We start from the raw sequence: 23,359 nt of genomic DNA, 5'->3' as shown, positions 1-23,359 counted from the left end.
TTTTCCTTCTGAGCTCATCTTTATTTCATACCAAGGGCTTGAGAATTAGATTCGGTTCAAATAGTTTTCAAGTTCTAGGTAAAGTACTTCGTCTGCGAACATTAAAATTGTTAAGCAACAATAAAAGACAGAGCCTCTCAAAATGATTTTTTTCACTAACACTAATTTTTCTTAATTTGTTTGTGACGTGCGCTGTATGTAAAAAGTGACGACACTCCTTTCCTTGTGTTTTCAAACACCAAGCAAGTCTGCAGTGCTCCAGGGCGTTTCGCCCTTTACCAGGTCGCTCTGTCCCCACTCGGAGAGCCTCAATTTCTCAAGGCAATCCCTGTAACACCAACTTTTTACATTACCAAGACATAAAATAACCTTGCTTGCTTATTTTAGCCGTCACTCTTCCCCATGCTTGTCCCTCACGGTTGAGCGGCGCTGACCTGATGACACCTGCTTACTGTCGTTAAACTCAGCATTTTCAGATAGCCAAGACAGGCCATTCCCTGGTTGGATGGGACCTTATTGTAACAGCACGACTCCGCACAAGCCGCTTTGAAAATCAATCTGCAGACGTTTGCTTGATCTCCAGACAGAAACTCTGAACCCACACTCACCCTTCCCACCCCAATTCTCGCTCGAAGATTGAAGAGCCTGGGAACCGTCTCCCTAACACTACCCAGGACTGGCCCAAGAGGGGAACTGGACCTTGCGCGCCTAGGATCCCGGCGCCGCCACGTCTGTCTGCGTGCGTGACGCCAGCGCGCTTGCGCGCACGGAGGCCCGCCCCTACATCCGGGGCCTGGACGGCAGCAGGGCCGCCGCGCGGAGGTCACGTGGCTCTTTCCTTTCCGTCTCTGGCCGGCTGGGCGCGGGCGACTGCTGGCGAGGCGCGTGGAACCTTACGCTGGTTCCCCTTCGTCTCCTCTCCCGGCCCGGGCCACTAGAGAGTTCGCTGACGCCGGGTGAGCTGAGCCTGCCGCCAAGATGCCGGCCTATTTTCAGAGGCCGGAAAATGCCCTCAAACGCGCCAACGGTGAGTAGCTGATCGGGGCGCGCCGGGTTGGGGCGGCCCGAGGCCTCCGAGGTCGAGAGCGCGGGCCTGTTTCCCACTGCTCTGCCGCCCGGCCCGCGCGGGGAGAGGAGACCGATGCGGCCTGCGAGCTGCTGTCCCAGCCCGTGGTTGGGCATGGGTTTCCTTCTCACTTTATCGACTGGGGTCTGGGAGGCGCGGAGCCCGGAACCGTCGCCCCGGGGGCCCTTCCTTCCCCCTGCCGCCTTCGGGTGCGTCGCGGGGACCGCAGCCCGGGAGACAGCCCCTACGCGGGCTGGAGCTCCCTCACCGCTGCCTGCCTCCGCTGGCTCTCCAGGTCCCTGGAGCTTTGGTCTGCTTAGGCCCCGCGCCCCCGGCCGCCATCTGGGAGTGCCGGGGAGTAAGAAACATGGCTCCCTCCCGGGGACAATGCACGCGAGAGCCTCGGCTCCACCTCCTGCCCGGGCCGGGAGCACTACGGACCCACCCCCGGTCCTCCCGCAGCCACCCCCGCTCTCCAAACCGCGCTCAGTACTTTGCTGGGTCAGGGTCCACTTACTCTTCACCCAGCCGCTTTATATCCACTTAGGGGCCTCTTGACCCATTTAACCTGATTCCTGTTTTTTTGCTTTGTTTTGTTTTTGTTTTTTCCTTTTTCCTGGCATTGATTAGAAGCATTCCGAAAGCCTGTTTCGAATCACTGGAAGTTGGAATAGAGTTAATGTAAAGGGACTTCACGTCTCCTCTTAAAGATAACGAAACAGGCCTAGGGAGAGGTTTCCCCAAGGTCACTCCGGGAGTTGTTGAGCCAAGAGACTTAAAACCAACGTCTCTTGACATCCAGATCAGTCCTTTTTTCTTTTTTTCTGCCACAGTGCTGCTTTCTGCGATTTCGATTTTCATATGAGTACTTCGGCCATTGGCGCTTGAGGGAAAAACTTGTGTGCCCCGATCTCTCCAAGGCATTTGTTACATTGGCGTTCTGGGGATGCACATGTTCTTGCCTAGTGTCTGGGCTTAAGAAACTTTGTTTAGGGTTTTTTTTTGTTCTCCCTCTAACCGGACAATTTTAATAATCGTTAGGGCATGGATAGCTCTTCTTTTCATCCTTCCTTCACCGAAATAGAAGTTTTGGGTTTTACCCATGTTGTAGATGAATATACCTTGTGAGTTACAGTTTTATGTTTGCAGAGCTTATTTTGTTAGCTTCTTTGAAAATTTATCTTGTGAAAACGGCAGTTTGAGTCAGCACATAAACTGATAATCTGGCAGGACCAGAGATATGTTGGTCATATACTTTTTAAAGTAAAAGTAACACTTTTGTGGGGGAGGGAACTGGTCTGTGGAACAGGCTAATTCCACATTGTGTGGATGGAGTAATTGTTTTAAAAACTTATTCAAACTACAACATAGGTGTGATCACTAATTCATTCTAATGATAACCAGTGATCTAATGGTTAGAGCAGACAAGAAGTTTTAAGATGTTTATTAATATATCGGAAAGAAGAGATTGAAATGGAACTTTGTCACTATCAACCAAACTGTAGCAAAGTTTATGACTTTTCGACGTTTCAAAACTTAGAATTTGTAGTATACGAAATGATTTGCATGAAATGACTACTCTACATGGCTGTTGTGGATGTTTTACAGTCATTTGCATGCTTTGCCCAACAGGTATTTTTTTTCCTGTGCTAGTAGGCCAAAGCACTGTAATGGCCTACATACTACGGGCCTTGTTTCCTTTATCGCTTCTCTTTTTGGAATCTTCATAAGAACTTGATACAGAAAAGATATGTAATGTGCATCAAACATTTTTTTCCTGTTTCTAAATTGGCACAGGCTTGATTCATGAAGGGCAGGTTAAGGAAAGGATCTGAAATTAAAGTAGGCAAGATGAGGGACACCGGGGGAAACTTGAGTTTTGTTTGTGTAGCTTTTTGAAAAGGACTGTGGGGACGCCTTGCTTGCAGCCCTTTGAAGCTGTTGGATGGGGATGCATGCGTTACCTTCAGAGTAGAAACTCATACCTTTGATCTTGAGGGATCCCTTCTCAAAGTGAGCAGATCGTGGATGGTCTAGGGCACTGCTTCCAAAACATAAGTGAAGGATCAAAGGGCATTCACCTAATTGGAAATAATCTCATTTTATCTAAATGTTTAATATGTAACATTTGTGATCCCAACAATATTTAGACCTAATCTATTGCATTATCTTAATAAAATGTAAATAAATTTAAGTAGAATAGTCATTCAGGTCACCCTAAACATATATATCAGCAATTTTTTGGGGAAAAATTATAGTAGTCATTCGGGAAGGTGAGAACTTGGACCAGCAGTTACAGGCAAGAATTCCGTATCCTGTAATCATTTAGAGGAGGCCCCTTTTTCGTATTATATTGTTAGTAGTGCCAAACTAACTGCTGCTGACCTTATTATAGTGTATGTTCTACAACCAGTGCCTTTAAGAAATAAAGCTGTTATTAAGTCCACAAATTGAGTAACATTATAGCGTATCTATTTGGTATGTTGCACAAATAAACTAGTAAACATCAAGGGCTGATGTAAACTTCTTTATACATACTTTCAATAATAAATTTGAAAGGTATGCTCCAAATGCTCACCCATCCAGTAAGGTTTATAATTCTAGATTTTAATTTTTATTTCTATGATATTAATCTGGAAGTCAATATTTTAAGTATTGAAATAGAACCTTTAGTTTACGATAGTTCTTTCCAGCCTCCAAAGCTTCCCCCGGCCACCATTAAATAATTCAGAGGAACTAAATTCTTGTATATAAATTAGGACAAAGGCAGAAGACTGACTGTCATGGATTATGAAAAATCTGTTCTCATTCCAACTATTTATTTATTTATTTATTTAAGACAGAATCTCGCTGTGTTGGCCAGGCTGGAGTGCGGTGGCACTATCTTGGCTCACTGCAACCTCCGCCTCCTGGGCTTAAGCTCTTCTCCTGCCTCAGCCTCCCAAGTAGCTGGGATTACAGGCATGTGCCACCATGCCTGGCTAATTTATTTTTTTCAGTAGAGATGGGGTTTCACTATGTTTCCCAGGCTGATCTTGAACCCCTGGCCTCAAGTGATCTGCTCCCCTCGGCTTCCCAAAGTGCTGGGATTTACAGGCGTGAGCCACCGCACGTGGCTAAGGAATCAAGTTTTAATTGACTGTTGAGGAAGTAAAAAATAGTTTCAGTTCCATCTCTAATCTCGCTCTGTTGGCCAGGCTGGAGTGCGGTGGCACTATCTCGGCTCACTGCAACCTCTGCCTCCCAGGCTTATGCTCTTCTCCTGCCTCAGCCTCCCAAGTAGCTGGGATTACAGGCATGTGCCACCATGCCCGGCTAATTTTTTTTATTTTTTTTCGGTAGAGATGGGGTTTCACTATGTTTCCCAGGCTGATCTTGAACCCCTGGCCTCAAGTGATCTGCTCCCCTCGGCTTCCCAAAGTGCTGGGATTTACAGGCGTGAGCCACCGCACGTGGCTAAGGAATCAAGTTTTAATTGACTGTTCAAGAAGTAAAAAATAGTTTCAGTTCCATCTCTAAAAAGCCCTTTTTAGATTAGGAATTGGATACAATAGGTAGTTTTAGTGCTGCTGCTGTGATTTTCTTAAAGTATAAATTCTGTTAAACACATTTACTCCCAAGTTTTTTGCTGATAAGAGAGTGTTTTTGTTAGGAAGAACACCTAATGTACTGTTACATTTTCTTTTCTTTTTTCTTTTTTTTTTTTTTTTTTTGAGACAGTCTCTCCCTCTATTGCCCAGACTGGAGTGCAGTGATGCAATCTTGGCTCACTGCAACCTCTGCCTCCTGGTTTCAAGTGATTCTAAAGTCTCAGCCTCCAGAGTATTTGGGATTACAGATGTGCACCACCGTGCCTGGCTAATTTTTGTGTTTTTAATGGAGACAAGGTTTCACCAAGTTGCCCAGGCTGATCTCCAACTCCTGATCGCAAGTGATGCCTGGGCCTCCCATAGGACTGGGATTACCCAGGTGTAAGCCAAGGCACCTGGCTGTACTGTTACATTTTAGAAAATAACTTTGCATGCACTATAGGAGAAGACCAGGAGAAGACTGCAAGTTTTTTCCCTCCCACTTCCACCCCTGACAACAAGGAAAGGCTTATTTCAACAAAGTATCTAGTTGTATTACATCTTTGTTTCATTTAGTAAGATTTTTTTTTTTTGATAGTAAGATTGACTCGATGAAAGATGGACTTTTGGCCGGGCGCGGTGGCTCAAGCCTGTAATCCCAGCACTTTGGGAGGCCGAGACGGGCGGATCACGAGGTCAGGAGATCGAGACCATCCTGGCTAACACCGTGAAACCCCGTCTCTACTTAAAAAAAAATACAAAAAACTAGCCGGGCAAGGTGGCAGGCGCCTGTAGTCCCAGCTACTCCGGAGGCTGAGGCAGGAGAATGGCGTAAACCTGGGAGGCGGAGCTTGCAGTGAGCTGAGATCCGGCCACTGCACTCCAGCCCGGGCGACAGAGCGAGACTCCGTCTCAAAAATAAAAAATAAAAAAAAAAAAGAAAGATGGACTTTTTCATGCAGTGGTGAAGGGTTTTGTCATTATTTGCATGTGAAAAATGTGATTTCATATAAGGTATTGTGCAAATATTTCAGTATGTTTTGTGATTTATCCTGTTGCAAACTTTTTTTTGAGACTTGTTGCCCAGGCTGGAGTACAGTGGCACTATCTCGGCTCACTGCAACCTCCGCCTCCTGGGTTCAAGTAATTGACCTGCCTCAGCCTCCCAAGTAGCTGGGATTACGGGTGTGCACCACCATGGCCCAGCTAATTTTTTGTATTTTTAATAGAGATGAGGTTTCACCATATTGGCCAGGCTGGTCTTGAACTCGACCTCAGGTGATTTGCCCACCTCGGCTTCCCAAAGTGCTGGGATTACAGGCGTAAGCCACTATGCCCGGCCGCAAACTTTTTGATATATTGGAGAGGTGGGGTATTGTTTGTGGTTTTCCTGGAGGAAAGAATGTTGGGAAGCATCATTTCTGGAAGATGGGATCGTTGAAAGAAAGAGAATTACTAAATCTGTGGATCTAATAAGACCCCCAAATAAGGAACATGTTTGCTGGTTGCTTGCCTAGCACAGAGTTACATGGTAGATAATGCTATGTATTATTGGGTAGCTCTTAAAATAAAAAGTATTGGCTAGGCACGGTGGCTCATGCCTGTAACCGCAGCACTTTGGGAGGCCAAGGTGGGCGGATCAGGAGGTCAAGAGATCGAGACCATCCTGGCTAACATGGTGAAACCCCGTCTCCAGTAAAAATACGAAAAAAAAAAAAAATTAGCCAGGCGTGATGGCAGGCGCCTGTAGTCCCAGCTACTCAGGAGGCTGAGGCAGGAGAATGACGTGAACCCAGTAGGCGGATCATGCAGTGAGCAGAGATCAAGCTACTGCATTCCAACCTGGGCAACAGAGCCAGACTCCGTCAAAAAAAAAAAAAAAGTCTTGTTCCAAGGAAAATAAGCAATGATATTTTTATAAAGGAGATATATATATATATATATATATAGTGTTTTAAACCTTTTTAAAAATGTAGTGTTTTAGTTCCACCAAATTATTTTTTAAATCTTCATTGGGAAGTTTGTGTGTGTGTGAGAAATTTGCAATTATGTGGTTTTTTTTTTTTTTTTTTTTTGAGACGGAGTTTCGCTCTGTCACCCAGGCTGGAGTGCAGTGGCCAGATCTCAGCTCACTGCAAGCTCCGCCTCCCGGGTTCACGCCATTCTCCTGCCTCAGCCTCCCAAGTAGCTGGGACTACAGGCGCCCGCCACCGCGCCCGGCTAGTTTTTTGTACTTTTTAGTAGAGACGGGGTTTCACCATATTAACCAGGATGGTCTCGATCTCCTGACCTCGTGATCCGCCCGTCTCGGCCTCCCAAAGTGCTAGGATTACAGGCTTGAGCCACCGCGCCCGGCCGAAATTTGCAATTATGAATGTTAAGATGAATTTAACCAGTTGACTTAGGGTAAATAACCTCTTTCTCCCCCAGTCTATTAAGTGTACAAAAGAAAAGATGAGGAAATACAAGATAAATTTTAACCTTGGTCAGATAATGTAATGGTAGAGATATTGCTTTTGACTGTATTTCAAAACAAACAATATGCATAAAACTTAAAATTGGAACTAGATTTTGAAATGTTATCACATAGAATGCCTTCGGGCTCAGGGGATAATAAATTCAAAAGAATGTAAGTTGGCTGGGCATGGTGACTCACGCCTGTAATCCCAGCACTTTGGGAGGCCAAGGCGGGTGGATCATGAGGTCAGGAGTTTGAGACCAGCCTGGCTAAGATGGTGAAGTCATGTCTCTACTAAACATACAAAAATAAGCTGGGCCGTGTGGCTGGTGCCTGTAATCCCAGCTACTCAGGAAGCTGAGGCAGGAGAATCGCTTGAACCCGGGAGGTGGAGGTTGTGGTGAGCTGAGATCACGCCAGTGTACTCCAGCCTGGGTGGCACAGCGAGACTCTTGTCTCACACATATACTCTTCTTTTCCCCTTTTTCTTTTTTTTTTTTTTCAAGTTTCATTCTTGTTGCCCAGGCTGGAGTGCAGTGGCACCATCTCAGCTCACCTCAACCTCCATCTCCCAGGTTCATGCTATTCCCAGCCTCCTGAGTAGCTGGGATTACAGGCATGCGCCACTACGCCCTGCTAACAACTTTGTATTTTTAGTAGAGACTGGGTTTTGGTTGTAGAGACTGAGTTTCTCCATTTTGGTTAGGCTGGTCTTGAAATCCCAACCTCAAGTGATCTGCCCTTGTCCTCCCAAAGTGTTGGGATTACAGGCGTGAGCCACTGCGCCCGGCCTCATTTTTCTATTTTTTTATTAAAAAACAAAAAAACCTTCTTTAGAGCAGTTTGAGATTTCCAGAGTGTTGGGAAGAGAGTATATAGTTTCATTGACACCACACCCACTTTCTCCCCTGTTGATTTTGTTTTTGTTTTTTTTTTTTTGTTTGTTTTGAGACGGAGTCTCGCTCTGTAGCCCAGGCTGGAGTGCAGTGGCCAGATCTCAGCTCACTGCAAGCTCCGCTTCCCGGGTTTACGCCATTCTCCTGTCTCAGCCTCCCGAGTAGCTGGGACTACAGGCACCCGCCACCTCGCCTGGCTAGTTTTTTTTTGTATTTTTTAGTAGAGACGGGGTTTCACCGTGTTAGCCAGGATGGTCTCGATCTCCTGACCTCGTGATCCGCCCGTCTCGGCCTCCCAAAGTGCTAAGATTACAGGCTTGAGCCACCGCGCCCGGCCTCCCCTGTTGATTTTTATTTGTAACAACTAATGAACCAATACTGACACATTATTTATTTATTTATTTTTTGAGACATGGAATTTCACTCTTGTCGCCCAGGCTGGAGTGCAGTGGTATGATCTCGGCTCACTGCAACCTCCGCCTCCTGGTTTCAAGCGATTCTCCTGCCTCAGCCTCCTCAGTAGCTGGGACTACAGGCACATACCACCATGCCCGGCTAATTTTTGTATTTTTGGTAGAGACGGGTTTCATCATACTGGCCAGGGTGGTTTCCAACTCCAGACCTCAAGTGATTGGTCCACCTCGGCCTCCCAAAGTGCTGGGATTACAGACATGAGCCACTGCTCCTGGCCTGGAACTTTTAAATCACAGTGGAATACAGTGAAATTCAGTTTTACTTGTAGATCATATTGCAACACAGTACAAGTCTTTCTGTTGTTTTACTTTTGATAATTATGGCATAGCTTTAGAAGTCAAAAATAAATGTAACTTAGTAAAAAGTTGGTAATGAGTTGGGGAATTGAAATAGCCATTTAAAAAAGTAAAGTTTAGACTCTTCTGTAGTGTACATAACTAATTTTAATTCTCCTGAATTTTTCAGAATTTCTTGAGGTTGGCAAAAAGCAGCCTGCTCTGGACGTTCTTTATGATGTTATGAAAAGTAAAAAACATAGAACATGGCAAAAGATACACGAACCAATTATGTTGAAATACTTGGAACTTTGCGTGGATCTTCGCAAGAGCCACTTGGCAAAGGAGGGGTTGTACCAGTATAAGAACATTTGTCAACAGGTACAAACAGAACTGGGTTGTATATTTTTAACAAATGCTTTTAGTAATCTGCAGGAGAGCTTACCTTTCAAAGTTAATATATTGTATTTCTCTTAAAATTTGCCTTTAAAACATCTTATGTTTCAATGGAAAAATAAGTTCTGAAGAGTTTTTGTATTTTTGGATTAGGTGAACATAAAATCTCTGGAGGATGTTGTTAGGGCATATTTGAAAATGGCAGAGGAAAAAACTGAAGCTGCTAAAGAAGAATCTCAGCAGATGGTCTTAGATATAGAAGATCTGGATAATATTCAAACTCCTGAGAGGTATGTGGGTTAGACCTCTAATAAATGCTTTGATAGTTAACTTAGTATTTTCCTTTACATGGGTCTTCATTTCCTTTTGAAGTAGATGTTTATCAGAAAAAAATGCAAATCTTCGAAGTTTTAAATGCATAGTAACCAATAAATTTATGTAGGTAATAAAAATTCATAGAAGTGGAAAATGACGGCCGTAAGATAGAAGGGCAAATACTAATTTAAACGATCATAATGCAGATTGGGAATTCAGGGAGTGGTTAGTGACACCTTTGCAGTGTGTACAAAGTTGTGGGAAGAATTTGCGCTGTTTTCCGATGAACATTGTTGGTTTTGGTTTTTAATCACATGGCAAAGTAGGAAACTGTCTAAAATTGTTTTCAACATTTTTTTCTGTCTTTGTAGTGTTCTCCTAAGTGCTGTAAGTGGTGAAGACACTCAGGATCGTACTGACAGATTACTTTTAACTCCATGGGTTAAATTCCTGTGGGAGTCTTACAGGCAGTGTTTGGACCTTCTTAGAAACAATTCTAGAGTAGAGCGCCTTTATCATGATATTGCCCAGCAAGGTAAGATGAGAAGATCAAATCTGAGTGAAGTGCTTTGAAATTGAGGAGTAAATTTTCTGAAAAGTGCTTAAAATGAACTAGTTTTTATCCTTATTGAAATGTTGGCATTCACATGATATTAAATGACTGCGGCTGGATGTGGTGGCTCACACCTGTAATCCCAGCAATTTGGGAGGTCAAGGTGGGTAGATCACTTGAGGTCAGGAGTTCAAGAGCGGCCTGGCCAACATGGTGAAACCCCTTCTCTACTAAAAATACAAAAAATTTAGCCGGGCATTGTGGTAATCCCAGCTACTCAGGAGGCTGAGGTGGGAGGATTGCTTAAACCCAGGAGGCGGAGGTTGCGGTGAGCCAGGATGGCACCGCTGCACTCTAGCCTTGGTAACAGCAAGACTCCGTCTCAAAAAAAAAACAAAAAAAAAACAAAAAACAAAAAACAAAACCAAAATGACTGAGTAAGGAATTTGTTTTGCTCATTAAAGGAGTTTTGTGTGAATTGTATTTTATTGATACCTGAAAAATTTTTTTCTTTTTTCTTTTTTTTTTTTTTTTTGAGACGGAGTCTGGCTCTGTCGCCCAGGCTGGAGTGCAGTGGCTGGATCTCAGCTCACTGCAAGCTCCGCCTCCCGGGTTTGCGCCATTCTCCTGCCTCAGCCTCCCGAGTAGCTGGGACTACAGGCGCCCGCCACCTCGCCCGGCTAGTTTTTTGTATTTTTTTAGTAGAGACGGGGTTTCTCCGTGTTAGCCAGGATGGTCTCGATCTCCTGACCTCGTGATCCGCCCGTCTCGACCTCCCAAAGTGCTGGGATTACAGGCTTGAGCCACCGCGCCCGGCCAATTTTTTTTCTTTTTACACAAATATCAGTAACAATGAAAGACATTTTAAAGTCCTTTTGGAATTCTCCATGTGACTGAAAAAATAAACTTTCCCTTTTTTTTTTTAGTAAACTTGAATTCTCTACTTTGGGTTTTTTTAAAATTTATTTTTATTTTTTAAAAAAGAACTGGGATTTTGCATTGTTGCCCAGGCTGGTCTCAGACTTCTGGACTCAAGTGATCCTCTTGCTTTGGCCTCCCAAAGTGCTGAGATTACAGCTCTGCCCAGCCTGAATTTTCACTTTAACACAAGTAAATTTGGACTTTTTGGCGGCTGTTTTTTTTTTGTTTTTTTTTTTGTTTTTTTTTTTTTGAGACGGAGTCTCGCTCTGTCGCCCAGGCTGGAGTGCAGTGGCCAGATCTCAGCTCACTGCAAGCTCCGCCTCCCGGGTTCCTGCCATTCTCCTGCCTCAGCCTCCCGAGTAGCTGGGACCACAGGCGCCGCCACCTCGCCCGGCTAATTTTTTGTGTTTTTAGTAGAGACGTGGTTTCGCCGTGTTAGCCAGGATGGTCTCGATCTCCTGACCTTGTGATCCGCCCGTCTCGGCCTCCCAAAGTGCTGGGATTACAGGCTTGAGCCACCGCGCCCGGCCTTTGGCGGCTGTTGATACAAATATTAATTTGAAGTTAAACTGCATCTCTGTTTTAGGTCTGTTAAAATAGACATACTGTTTTTAAGGGGAAAGGAAATCTAAAAAATAATCCAGTATCGCATATGTGACAGTAAAAAAATTAACGTGTCCATTTAAATGACAGGGAACAAATAGTTCATCCATCTGTAATCAGTTGAAATTAGGTTACTATAAGCCCTCAATTTGTATTATGTAGTTTTAATTAGTACAGAACCTTGTTGCTTTCCATGTAAGTTAGATATCAAAGTTCATTATATTTCAGACTAGATTATTTTTACTCTTAGGATTTAAAGTGGTGGGTCTTTGAAAGGTGACTCTTAGATCTAAATTTTAGTTTCCCGTTTGTAAACTCTGCCAGCACCACATTTTAGTTCTAGGCAAGGACCGATGATTATGTTTTTGGTTTTGTTAGGGTTCACTCAAAAGATAGTCTGGATGAAATAAGTTGATTTTCATTGCATCACAAAGACTAATGATGAGTTTGATGAGTCCTGTTAAAATAACTGATTTTAATGTGTGAAATAAAACCTAGTCAAATATTTAAATAGATAGTGGAAGATACCTAATATATTTTACAATTATGCTTATAGCTTTCAAATTCTGCCTCCAATACACGCGTAAGGCTGAATTCCGTAAACTGTGTGACAATTTGAGAATGCACTTATCGCAGATTCAGCGCCACCATAACCAAAGTACGGCAATCAATCTTAATAATCCAGAGAGCCAGTCCATGCATTTGGAAACCAGACTTGTTCAGTTGGACAGTGCTATCAGCATGGAATTGTGGCAGGTATGTTGGACCTATTAGCTTTTCTTTCTAGAAATAATAGTCTGTGTTATTTTTCTCCCCCCTTAATGAATAGCTTCATCTTGGTATGCATTGGTTAATTTCAGTAGATAAGCTAAGGAATTAAAGTTGCCTGATGGGCTGGGAAAAGTTCTGAACAAGAAATCTCAGAATATTTTGTTTCTAGTTGCCTTCTATGAATTGTGGACCAAACCGTATAATCTCTTTCAGACGCAAGTTTCTTGATGTACAAAACAAGACATTGCCACTGCTGCTCGAAGTGTGGTTTCATGACTGGTGTCATTTGTGAACTGTCTGGTCTGTGATGAAATAAGTATAGCATAGAGAAGCATATGCAAAGTTTCTTAGTTGCAGTTTTATTGTAAATTTTTTGTGTGTTTACTCTGATAAAAAGTGAACTTTTTCTGTTTCATTTTTGTGGTAATTTTGTATTTTATATTCTTCGGTAAGAGGTTAGAAAAAAAAAAAAAGAATCCTTTACTACTGATTGTTGGAGAAGCGCTGCTGTAGATTATTCTAGATTTCTTAGTAGTGCTTTAGCTGACTGTCTTGCATTGGAGATCTTGGTGGTGGTAGGAAGTTAGTCCTCACCTGGCCCTTTTTCTCTAAGAATCCTCCAAAAACATTCTATATAATTTTGTAGTCATGTGACCTTGAAGTCTTTTGTATATTTGATGGACAATATTTGATTGAAATTATAGAGGAAGAAACTAAAGATTGGGAGTCTTTGAGCCCAGTGAAAGTGTGATTCGATGTCTTGTTCTTGCCCATGTTTCCTTTTCTATAGGGACACCCATCTTAAAATACTACCTGTAGAAGATGAGTAAACATGCTCCATTATAGAAAAAAATGCATAAATTAAAAGAAGAGACATATTCATCCATTATCTTATCACTCAGAAATAACCTGTTGTATGTCTTTCTAGATTTTTTTCTTTATATTGTCCCAAGTGATGGGATAATATGCCGATATTTTCTTGAGTCTGTTCTGTCTACTTTCCAATATTTCCTAAAGAACTTTTAAAAAGTTTAAGGAGTTAGTGTTTTTGTAATTGTGGCAGTTTTCTAAAATAGATATTATACATGAGTAAAGAGAACCACACAAAGGTATTTTATTTGCTATTTTTATGTTTTCTGTGTTGTAGGTTTCATAGAAATTTGAATTAGATTTTTTTCATGTTATAGAATGCAATGACTTTAATTTGTACTACTAATTTTAGGAAGCATTCAAAGCTGTGGAAGATATTCATGGGCTATTCTCCTTGTCTAAAAAACCACCTAAACCTCAGTTGATGGCAAATTACTATAACAAAGTCTCAACTGTGTTTTGGAAATCTGGAAATGCTCTTTTTCATGCATCTACACTCCATCGTCTTTACCATCTCTCTAGAGAAATGAGAAAGAATCTTACACAAGATGAGATGCAAAGGTAAGAAAGTTATACTTGGATAATGTTGAAATTTTGTAACAAATACCTGTTATATGACATGGTATATTCTAGGCCGTGGTTTCTCAGCCTCTGCACTGCTGACATTTTGGGTTAGATAATTCTCAGTCGTGGGGCTGTCCTGTGTACTGCAGGTTGTTTAGCAGCATCTCCAGCTTCTCCCCATTAGATGCTAGTAGCAACCACCCCCAGTTGTGACAATTATAGACGTCTCAAGACGTTGCCCTTCCTGAACAGTATTCTTGGACTTTAGTAGTTGGTCTTGAACTCCTCACCTCAGGCGATAAGTAATTCCACTAAAAGCCCAATTGAGAAATTTGAATATTAGCAAAAACACGTTTAACGGATGAGCTTTCTATCCACATACAGGTATTTAGAGTCTATTCTTAGAACAGATAGAAAATTAAGAAAAACCCTTTTTTCTTTTCTTTTTTTTTTTTTCTTTGGTGAGACGGAGTCTTGCTTTGTTGCCCAGGCCGGAGTGCAGTGGCGCGATCTTGGCTCACTGCATCCTCTGCCTCCCATGTTCAAGCGATTCTTCTGGCTCAGTCTCTGGAGTAGCTGGGATTACAGGCACCCACCACCATGCCTGGCTAATTTTTGCATTTTTAGTAGAGACGGGGTTTTACCATATTCGAGGCTGGCCTCGAACTTCTGACCTCATGATCCACCTGCCCCCACCTCTCAAAAGTGCTGGGATTACAGGTGTGAGCCACTGCACCCAACTTTTTTTTTCCTCTTGAGACAGAAGCCTTCGCTCTTGTTGCACAGGCTGGAGTGCAGTGGTGCGATCTCACTCCGCCTCCTGGGTTCAAATAATTCTCCTGCCTCAGCCTCGTGAGCAGCTGGGATTTTAGGTGTGCACCACCATGCCCGGCTAATTTTTTGTATTTTTGGTAGAGATGGGATTTCATGATGTTGGCCAGGCTGTCCTCAAACTCCTGTCCTCAGGTGATCCTCCTGGCTCGGCCTCCCAAAGTGCTGGGATTACAGGTGTGAACCACCACGCCCAGCAAGGTAAATACAAGTCATTTTTTTCCTGATTGCAAAATATTAACTGTAGAATATATGGGACATATTTATTCTTATATAAATACATATGAATGTAAAAAGAAGGGTCTGTAACCCAACAACCTACAGACCATTTTTTCCTCGTGCTCCACACGTTCAGAGAAACTTCTGTAGCAACAGACTACAGAAATGAGCCCCGACGGCATAGTCTTCCATTTTATTATTTATAACATTACATATAACCTGTTTCCTGTCACTTAAAAAAAAATACATTTCTGGCTGGGCGCAGTGACTCATGCCTGTAATCCCAGCACTTTTCGGAGGCTGAGGTGGATGGATCACTTGAGGTTAGGAGTTCAAGACCAGCCTGGCCAACATGGCAAAACCCTGTCTCTACTAAAAATACAAAAATCAGCTGGGTGTGGTGGCACACGCCTGTAATCCTAGCTACTCGGGAGGCTGAGGCCAGAGAATGGCTTGAACCTGGGAGGCGTAGGTTGTGGTCAGCTGAGATTGTGCCACTGCACTCCAGCCTGGACGATAGAGCAAGACTCCGTCTCAAAAAAAAAAAAAAAAAAGCTATTGAACTTACGTAACACACATACCACCTGTTTTCTTGTATTGGTAGACCAATTATTTTGTTATCCAGTAGAATTGTGTACAGCAAATTGTCTTTCTTATGTAAAACTATTTTAGAGCAATTCATGGGACCAATTAAATGAGTCCCGCTAGTATATTTTCTTTCTTTCTCTCCTTTGTTCTCTTTTTCTTTGCTTTCTGATACGGTCTTTCTTTCCTTTCTAATAGGATCTTGCTTCCTTGCTCAGGCTGGAGTGTAGTGGTGTGTTGTAGCTCGCCGCATGCATCCTCGAACTCCTGGGCTCAGGCGATTCTTCCACCTCAGCCTTCTGAGTAGCAGAGACTACAGGCGAGCGCCACCACGTCCAGCTAATGTTTAATTTTTTTTGTGGAGACGGTCTCGTTATGTTGCCCAGGCTGGTCTCAAAGCTTCTGGTCTCAAGTGATCTACCTGCCTTAGGCCCCCAATGTGTTGGGATTTATAGGCATGAGCCACTGTACCTGGCCACTAGTATACTTTCTTAGAAACTCTTGAGGATGGTGTCCATTATGGCATCCACTGTCACTTATGTAATTCACATCCTTTTTTTTGAGACAGAATTTCGCTCCCGTTGCCCAAGCTGGAGTGCAATGGCGTGATACCGGCTCGCTGCAACCTCCGCCTCCTGGGTTCAAGCGCTTCTCCTGCCTCAGTCTCCCAAGTAGCTGGGATTACAGGCGCCAGCCATCACGCCTGGCTAATTTTTTTTGTAATTTTTTTTTTTTGTATTTTTAGTAGAAACAGGGTTTTACCATGTTAGCCAGGCTGGTCTTGATGACCTCAGGTGATCCACCTGCCTCGGCCTTCCAAAGTGCTGGGATTACAGGCGTGAGCCACTGTGCCTGGCCCACATCTGTTTGTTTTAAGGGAAAACATGTTCTTCCAGACACGTAACTTGCTTTCAGAGAGAACTATAATAATAGCATTAGGCTGTCTAGCTCTTAGTACATTATTTGGTTTAATCTTTGCAATAGCCTTATGACTCAGAAAATTGAGTATCTTGCCTAAGGTCACAGTCTTGGAAATGGCGAAGGGGAAATGCTAGCCCTTCAGCTCCAGGGCTCACAGGGTTTGGGGTCCTGCCATGCTCTGAATGCAGCCTGACTTCTTGTTTTCCAGGGATGTGAAAAATTAGCTCCTTGTTTTTGTCTGCCCATCTCCCTCACTACCATAATAGTGTTCACTTGTGATTCTTACAATTTTTTTCTCCCTTATTGCCACTTATTTCCTTAGGGTTTTTTTTTTTTTTTTTTGAGATAGTCTTACTCTGCCGCCCAGGCTGGAGTGCAGTGGTGCAATCTTGGCTCACTGCACGCTCCGTCTCCTGGGTTTCAAGTGATTCTCCTGCCTCAGCCTCCTGAGTAGCTGGGATTACAGGCGCCTGTCACCGTGTCTGGCTAATTTTTGTATTTTTAGTAGAGATGGGGTTTCACCATGTTGTCCAGGCTGGTCTGGAACTCCTGACCTCAGGTGATCCGCCCGCCTCGGCCTCCCAAAGTGCTGGGATTATAGGTGTGAGCCACTGCGCCTAGTTATTTCCTTAGTTTTTAAACCTGCCTTAATTTTGTAAGGAAATCTGAGGTATATGAATATGCCTTTTCTGCCATTTAATCGCAATCTTTCTGAAGCTAGAAAACACTGACAGTACTGAGTGGATAGATGAAGTTCTGATTCTCTAAGTATTCATTTAAACACAGTCCATTTCTCTTACTCCCGTGCTTTGATGGAATAATATTTATGAATATTGTGCACCATGGTGATGTACACGTTCTGTCACTAGCACGCCTTAAGATGAAAGAGAAGTGCTTTTCCGCTTATCAAGTATCATTTATAAGCCTAACAGATTGAAAACTTTGTTCTCCATAGAATGTCTACTAGAGTCCTTTTAGCCACTCTTTCCATCCCTATTACTCCTGAGCGTACGGATATTGCTCGACTTCTGGATATGGATGGCATTATAGTTGAAAAACAGCGTCGCCTTGCAACACTACTAGGTCTTCAAGCCCCACCGACACGAATTGGCCTTATTAATGATATGGTTAGTATTAATTTGAGGATTTTTATAGCTTTGGGCAGAAAACTTTGTGGTCAGGTTTAATAACTCATGATTAAATACTAGGAATTCTGATTCAGTGCCGAGGGTTCTGATGTATGGACGGGGAAGCACTGGCGTCAGTCACTGTTCAGTTGAGGCAGTTCCGTCCCAGTAGGTGAGCGGGGTTAAATTATTGGGAGTTTTGGTGTAGCAGGACTTGGGTTGGCTCTGGGGAATACTGTGGGCCAGTCAGTGAGAGAAAAAGTAATGATGGGCAAGAAGGGTCATGGCTTATTTCATGGGAGCTCTAGGAAAACTAATTAAACTGTGTGTGGGAAATATGAAGAGGCTAGGGGTATTAGTATGTTCTCGCACTGCTATAAAGAGATACCCGAGGCCGGGTGTGGTGGCTTATGCCTGTAATCCTAGCACTTTGGGAGGCTGAGGTATGTGGATCACCTGAGGTCAGGAATTTAAGACCAGCCTGGCAAACACGGCGAAACCTGGTCTCTACTAAAAATACAAAAACTTAGCTGGGCGTAGTGGCGCACACCTGTAATCCCAGCTCCGCAGGAGGCTGAGTCAGGAGAACTGCTGGAACCTGCGAGGCGGAGGTTGCAATGAGCTGAGATCGTGCCGCTGCACTCCAGCCTGGGTGACAGAGTGAGACTCCTTCTCAAACAGACAAAGAAATAAACAAACAAGAAATACCCGAGACTGGGTAATTTGTAAAGAAAAGAGGTTTAATTGGCTCATGGTTCTACAGGCTGTATAGGAAGTATAGTGGCTTCTGCATCTGGGGAGACCTCAGGAAAATTACCGCCATGGTGGAAGGGGAACGGGAAGCAGGTATGGCTTATATGGCTGGAGCAGGAGAAGGAGAGAGAGGGGGAAGGTACCACACATTTTTAAACAACCAGATCTTGAGAGAACTCTTAATCATGGGGATGGGCCTAGGGGGATGGTGTTAAATCATTAGAAACTGCCCCCATGATTTAGTCACCTCCCACCAGGCCACACTCCAACATTGGAGATTACAGTTAACACAAGATTTGGGTGGGTACACAGATCCAAACCATATCAGTAGGGGAGAAGGTAAGGTAGACTTACCTTCAGTGTCTGATGTTCAGTGTCTGAACAACTAAAATATTTTCAACGTTTTTCTCTTAAACTTTCATTTTATGTTATTAAATAGTATGGACTTAATTAGGGTTATTCAGTGAAATTGTATGTGAAATACTTTTTAAAATGCAGATTTCTAGGTTTTACCTAGCAAATATAATACAAAAGTTTTAGAGTGTGGAGCCTAAGATGTGGTGGTGGTGGTGTTTTTGATACGAGGTCTAACTCTGTTGCTCAGGCTGGGGTGCGGTGGTGCGATTTCAGCTCACTGTAACCACGACCTCCCAGGTTCAAGTGATTCTCCTACCTCAGCCTCCCAAGTAGCTGGAATTACAGGCGCACACCACTACAGTGGTTTTTTATATTTTTAGTAGAGATGGGGTTTTGCCACGTTGGCTAGGCTGGTCTGGAACTCCTGGCCTCAAGTGATCCACCCCCCCCCTTGACTTCCCTAAGTGCTAGGATTATGGGTGTGAGCCACCACACTGGCCAGATTTGTGTGTCTTTTCATTGTTTCACATTGATGGAATTTTCCATTCAGTGGAAATTTGTTGAGTGCCTGTTATGTGCCTAGCAAGTGAAACTGAAGGGAGAAGTTGTATTCTAGGGGAGCTTAAATTCTAGGGATTCTCATTGAAACAGTCTGACTTGGTTATTAGAGTCACCTCCAGTAGATTACTTTGGGATAAGAGAAGGAGGGATAAGTATTAGAGAAAAGTATTAAGGAAAAATCAACTTGGCTGTATGTTTACCAAGAATGGAGTTCAAATCATTAACAGTCTCTAATTCATGAATATAGCAATTAAATAAAAAAGATAATGGCAAGCTCTCTCAGATATTTTAAAAATGTGTTCTGAGGAATCACCTATATTCACTCTGGTAAAAGCTAGATAAAAGGCCTAAATTTTCTGCAATAGTCAATTTAAGTAAGAACAAATAGGTTTTCTAGATAGTGGCATTTTTCTTTTATGACATAGTAATGCAGATTTGCTTTGTAGTTAACTTTTGCGAAGAGTTCCTGCAGAGCAGCTTTTTTTCTACTTTGTATGCCTCCATGTTTTTCTCTGCTGCCGCTGCCCACAGAGTTCAACTGTTTATGGGATAGATGCAGGACTCAGTGTAATAAAGCAATAGCAGTGTCTTGGGGAAGAGGTTTCATTAGCAAATAAAACATTTGCTAATACAAAATTGACTTCTAATTTTTAAAGCTGAAGAAATGTGCCACACTGGAAGGATAATCCACGTCACCTTGCTGTTAAAGTTGATCTCGGCCAGGCGTGGTAGCTCACATCTTTAATCCTAGCACTTTGGGAGGCCAAGGCGGGTGGATCACTTCAGGTCAGGAGTTCGAAACCAGCTTGGCCACTGTGGTGAAACCACATCTCTACTAAAAATACAAAAAAAAAAAAAAATTAGCTGGGCATGGCGGTGCATGCGTGTAATCCCAGTTACTCGGGAGGCTGAGGCAGGAGAATCGCTTGAACCTGGGAGGTAGAGGTTGCAGTGAGCTGAGATCGTGCCACTGCACTCTAGCCTGGGTGACAGACCGAGACTCCATCTCAAAAAAAAAAAAAAAAAAGATGTTCTCTTAGACTTAGATTTAACATACTGCAATATGTTGTCCCAGAAGCGAAAGACCTTTACAATTGTCCGGAAGTAGAATTTAAGCCACTAAAGGTCTGTGAGCAAGTCAATCAGTGATCACTCATGGGTAGCATTGGACTGGCAGCTAGGGCGTCTAGATTAGGGTCCTCATTGTGCCCATAGAGTGTAAACTTTTAGGAGGATACCCGTTAGTGTCACGTGAATGGATTAGCTGACTGCCAAGAGGCATTTATCAACTTCTTGAGTTGACCATATATCCAAGGTCAATACCTGAGCGTTAGGCTTCCATGACCAAATTTGTGAGACAGAGTGATTCCCTTATCTCAGGAAAAGACTCAAACATTCCTAAGAGTGACTTTTAAATCAGAAAGTAAACCAATTGTGTATTTTAGTGAGAAATATAATTTAGTAGATTATGGCAACCTTTCACATTCCCTATTTGGAAGGGGAGCTACATGAATAATCTAAAATAACTTGATAGGAATGAAATTAGAGCTGTTAAATTTTTTTTTTCCTCTTAAAGGTAGATTCCAAGTTAGGGAATTTTATTTGTATGCATATACCACACCTTATTGCAGTCAAGATAAATGGATGCTTATAAGGGGGAAGTGTTAGAATGGTGTCAGTCTTGTACCCATTTTACATTAGAGTTAACCTTAGCCCTGAGTGCTCACGTGTGTGGGCGCCCTCCTGACTTGGGGATGTGATCTGCCAACGTTTGCCTCGGTTTTGTTACCCACTCTCTATGGGTGCACACTTCTGTGCTTTGCTCTGTCCCAGCAGTTATTCTGTCCTTGGGTTAACCGTTCCTAAAAAATGACATATTCCATGGTAAAATTGAAGTCTATATAAATGGGGTGATATGTGAAATTCTTTTTCTCACCGTTATGTCTGTGAGATTTATTCATGTGTTCTATGTAGTTGTTCTTTTTTGAGCATTTTTGTTTATTTTATGAACACAGCACTATCCTATTGATGAGTATGTGAATTCTCCCCAGTTTGGAGCTATTAGAAATAGTGCTGTCGTGATTATTTTTGTGTGACAATGTATATAAAAGTAAAATTCCGGTATTTTCCTTGTTATTGGTAATAAAATATTCCATTGACCACAGTAGTTGTCTTTGTGAATATTTAATTGGTTGTGGTTGTGTTTTTTAGAGTTTCCTTTCTGCATACCTGTGGGGCTTTTCACTGTAGGTTAGTGTGCATAGCGTGGGGCAAGAGACCCAGCATAGTTGTACTTTGGATTCATTTTTGGTAAATTTAGAGGAGATTGAGGCTTGGTGATTTTTTAAATCGTTTTCCAGATTTCCAATGCTATCATTTATACTAAGTTCAGAATTTTAGTTGGAAAATTTCCTTTGGCAGTTACATCTTTTGTTTTGCTTACTGTAGGTCAGATTTAATGTACTACAATATGTTGTCCCAGAAGTGAAAGACCTTTACAATTGGCTTGAAGTGGAATTTAACCCATTAAAACTCTGTGAGCGAGTCACAAAGGTAAGCCTTTGTATTTTAGTTTTGGTTGTTACCACACAGTTGGCCTTATTGCAGTTTTGGGTTGTATTGATACTTGTTAAGAGAGAAGTTTTGTCCTATGTGTTGGAATTCAGGGCACATTTCATTGTCTTTTTTCTTTATTTCAAGAGGAAAGATATTTCTGATGTGCTAAACAAACATTTGGAGGTTAATTAGCAGCATGACTAATTTAGCCATTGTTGCCAGTCACCTTCAAACAAGTATCAGTAGCTTCATGATACATTTTGTATTTCTTTGCATTGGATGATGTTTTTGTATATTAAAAAAACTGAAAGAGTTTTAGATGTTTTAGTATCTATTATGTAGAAAGTATGATTCTCTTTCAACTTAATGAATTTTATAGGTTCTAAATTGGGTTAGGGAACAACCTGAAAAGGAACCGGAATTGCAACAGTATGTGCCACAACTGCAAAACAACACCATCCTCCGCCTTCTGCAGCAGGTAAAAATAAAGTGTTTTGTGGAAGAACTAGAATTTCCTTGATTGTATGTGCTCATCATGAAACTAAAAACTGGAAAAATCTAGACCTGCCTAGGAAGTGAGAACCTCCCCATGTTCTGCCCCTGCCAAAAATTAGTCTATTTATTAATTTGAAAATCAGAGTTATTATATTCACGTATTTTGTAATGCACTTTTTTTTTTTTTTGGTCAAACACTGTCTTTGGGCATTTTTCCTTGTTAGTAATGTACGGGCTACCTTATTCCATTTAAGGTACCGTGGTGTATTTATTCAGACTCTCTTGATGAAAACCTATATTATTAGATTTCTTTTTTTCTTGTTAGAAGTCTTGTAGCATTGATCATCTTTCATACATGTATCTTTGCACACTTCTATTACTTTCCGTGGCATAAGAAGTGGAATTAGTCATAGTGTTTATGGATTTAAAGCTTTAATAGCTATTCAGAAGCCTGGATTAATAGATCCTCCCACTGTGAGTGAATAAGACAGCCTTTTCATTTATTTTAGTCCAGGGGCTTAAGTAAGTGCTCCCATTTTGTTTTCCATTTGTTTCATTTGGGAAGGAGGGCCTTTTATTATATTTTCTTTTTTTTTTTTTTTTTTTTTTTGAGACGGAGTCTTGCTCTGTAGCCCGGGCTGGAGTGCAGTGGCCGGATCTCAGCTCACTGCAAGCTCCGCCTCCCGGGTTTACGCCATTCTCCTGCCTCAGCCTCCGGAGTAGCTGGGACTACAGGCGCCCGCCACCTCGCCCGGCTAGTTTTTTGTATTTTTAGTAGAGACGGGGTTTCACGGTGTTAGCCAGGATGGTCTCGATCTCCTGACCTCGTGATCCGCCCGTCTTGGCCTCCCAAAGTGCTGGGATTACAGGCTTGAGCCACCGCGCCCGGCCTTATTATATTTTCATCTCAGTATTTGTGCACATGTCATTGACCTGCTTTCTTCTGTATATGTGAGCAGTGTTATTTCTTATGTGCTATACAAATAATTGAAGGCTAATTAGCAGTATAACTATAAAAAGTAATGCTGCCAGTCTCCTTCAGACAAAAATTCTATAAGTAGTGTTTAAATATATTCGGTAAGTAGCAGGTTTTTAGGCTTTTTTGTTTTACGACAACTAGGATTTGAAAAGATTATAGGTTTGAGAATAGTATGGTAATGGTTCTCAAAGCATGGGGTTTAGAGTTGATAGTCTGGGATTAGCATTCTGGCTTTGACAATGTA

The 23,359-nt window shown here is 42.5% G+C and overlaps 1 protein-coding gene and 2 non-coding genes across 3 annotated transcripts in view; all 3 read left to right on the top strand.

The window, feature by feature from the left end:
- The first annotated feature begins 218 nt into the window (after window positions 1-218).
- The window catches only part of EIF3A (eukaryotic translation initiation factor 3 subunit A), a 50,146-nt gene continuing 27,005 nt past the window's right edge, over window positions 219-23,359 (top strand). Inside the window, exons 1-9 of the mRNA XM_050803926.1 lie at window positions 219-1,027; window positions 8,929-9,119; window positions 9,288-9,424; window positions 9,821-9,984; window positions 12,083-12,282; window positions 13,520-13,728; window positions 17,243-17,414; window positions 21,534-21,638; window positions 22,021-22,119. Of these exons, the coding sequence (XP_050659883.1) occupies window positions 979-1,027; window positions 8,929-9,119; window positions 9,288-9,424; window positions 9,821-9,984; window positions 12,083-12,282; window positions 13,520-13,728; window positions 17,243-17,414; window positions 21,534-21,638; window positions 22,021-22,119 (1,326 nt within the window). The 5' untranslated portion in view covers window positions 219-978. The remainder of the gene's footprint in view (window positions 1,028-8,928; window positions 9,120-9,287; window positions 9,425-9,820; window positions 9,985-12,082; window positions 12,283-13,519; window positions 13,729-17,242; window positions 17,415-21,533; window positions 21,639-22,020; window positions 22,120-23,359) is intronic.
- LOC126963484 (small nucleolar RNA SNORA19) lies at window positions 21,751-21,879 on the top strand. Its single transcript, XR_007729114.1, has one exon. It is a non-coding gene; the product is annotated as a small nucleolar RNA SNORA19 (small nucleolar RNA).
- LOC126963483 (small nucleolar RNA SNORA19) lies at window positions 23,053-23,184 on the top strand. The gene has a single exon (XR_007729113.1). It is a non-coding gene; the product is annotated as a small nucleolar RNA SNORA19 (small nucleolar RNA).

The sequence above is a fragment of the Macaca thibetana genome, chromosome 9 (genome assembly GCF_024542745.1).
Source record: "Macaca thibetana thibetana isolate TM-01 chromosome 9, ASM2454274v1, whole genome shotgun sequence".
NCBI lineage: Eukaryota > Metazoa > Chordata > Mammalia > Primates > Cercopithecidae > Macaca > Macaca thibetana.
The sequence above is the reverse complement of the archived record's forward strand: the minus strand, read 5'-3'. Positions and strand labels throughout refer to the sequence as shown.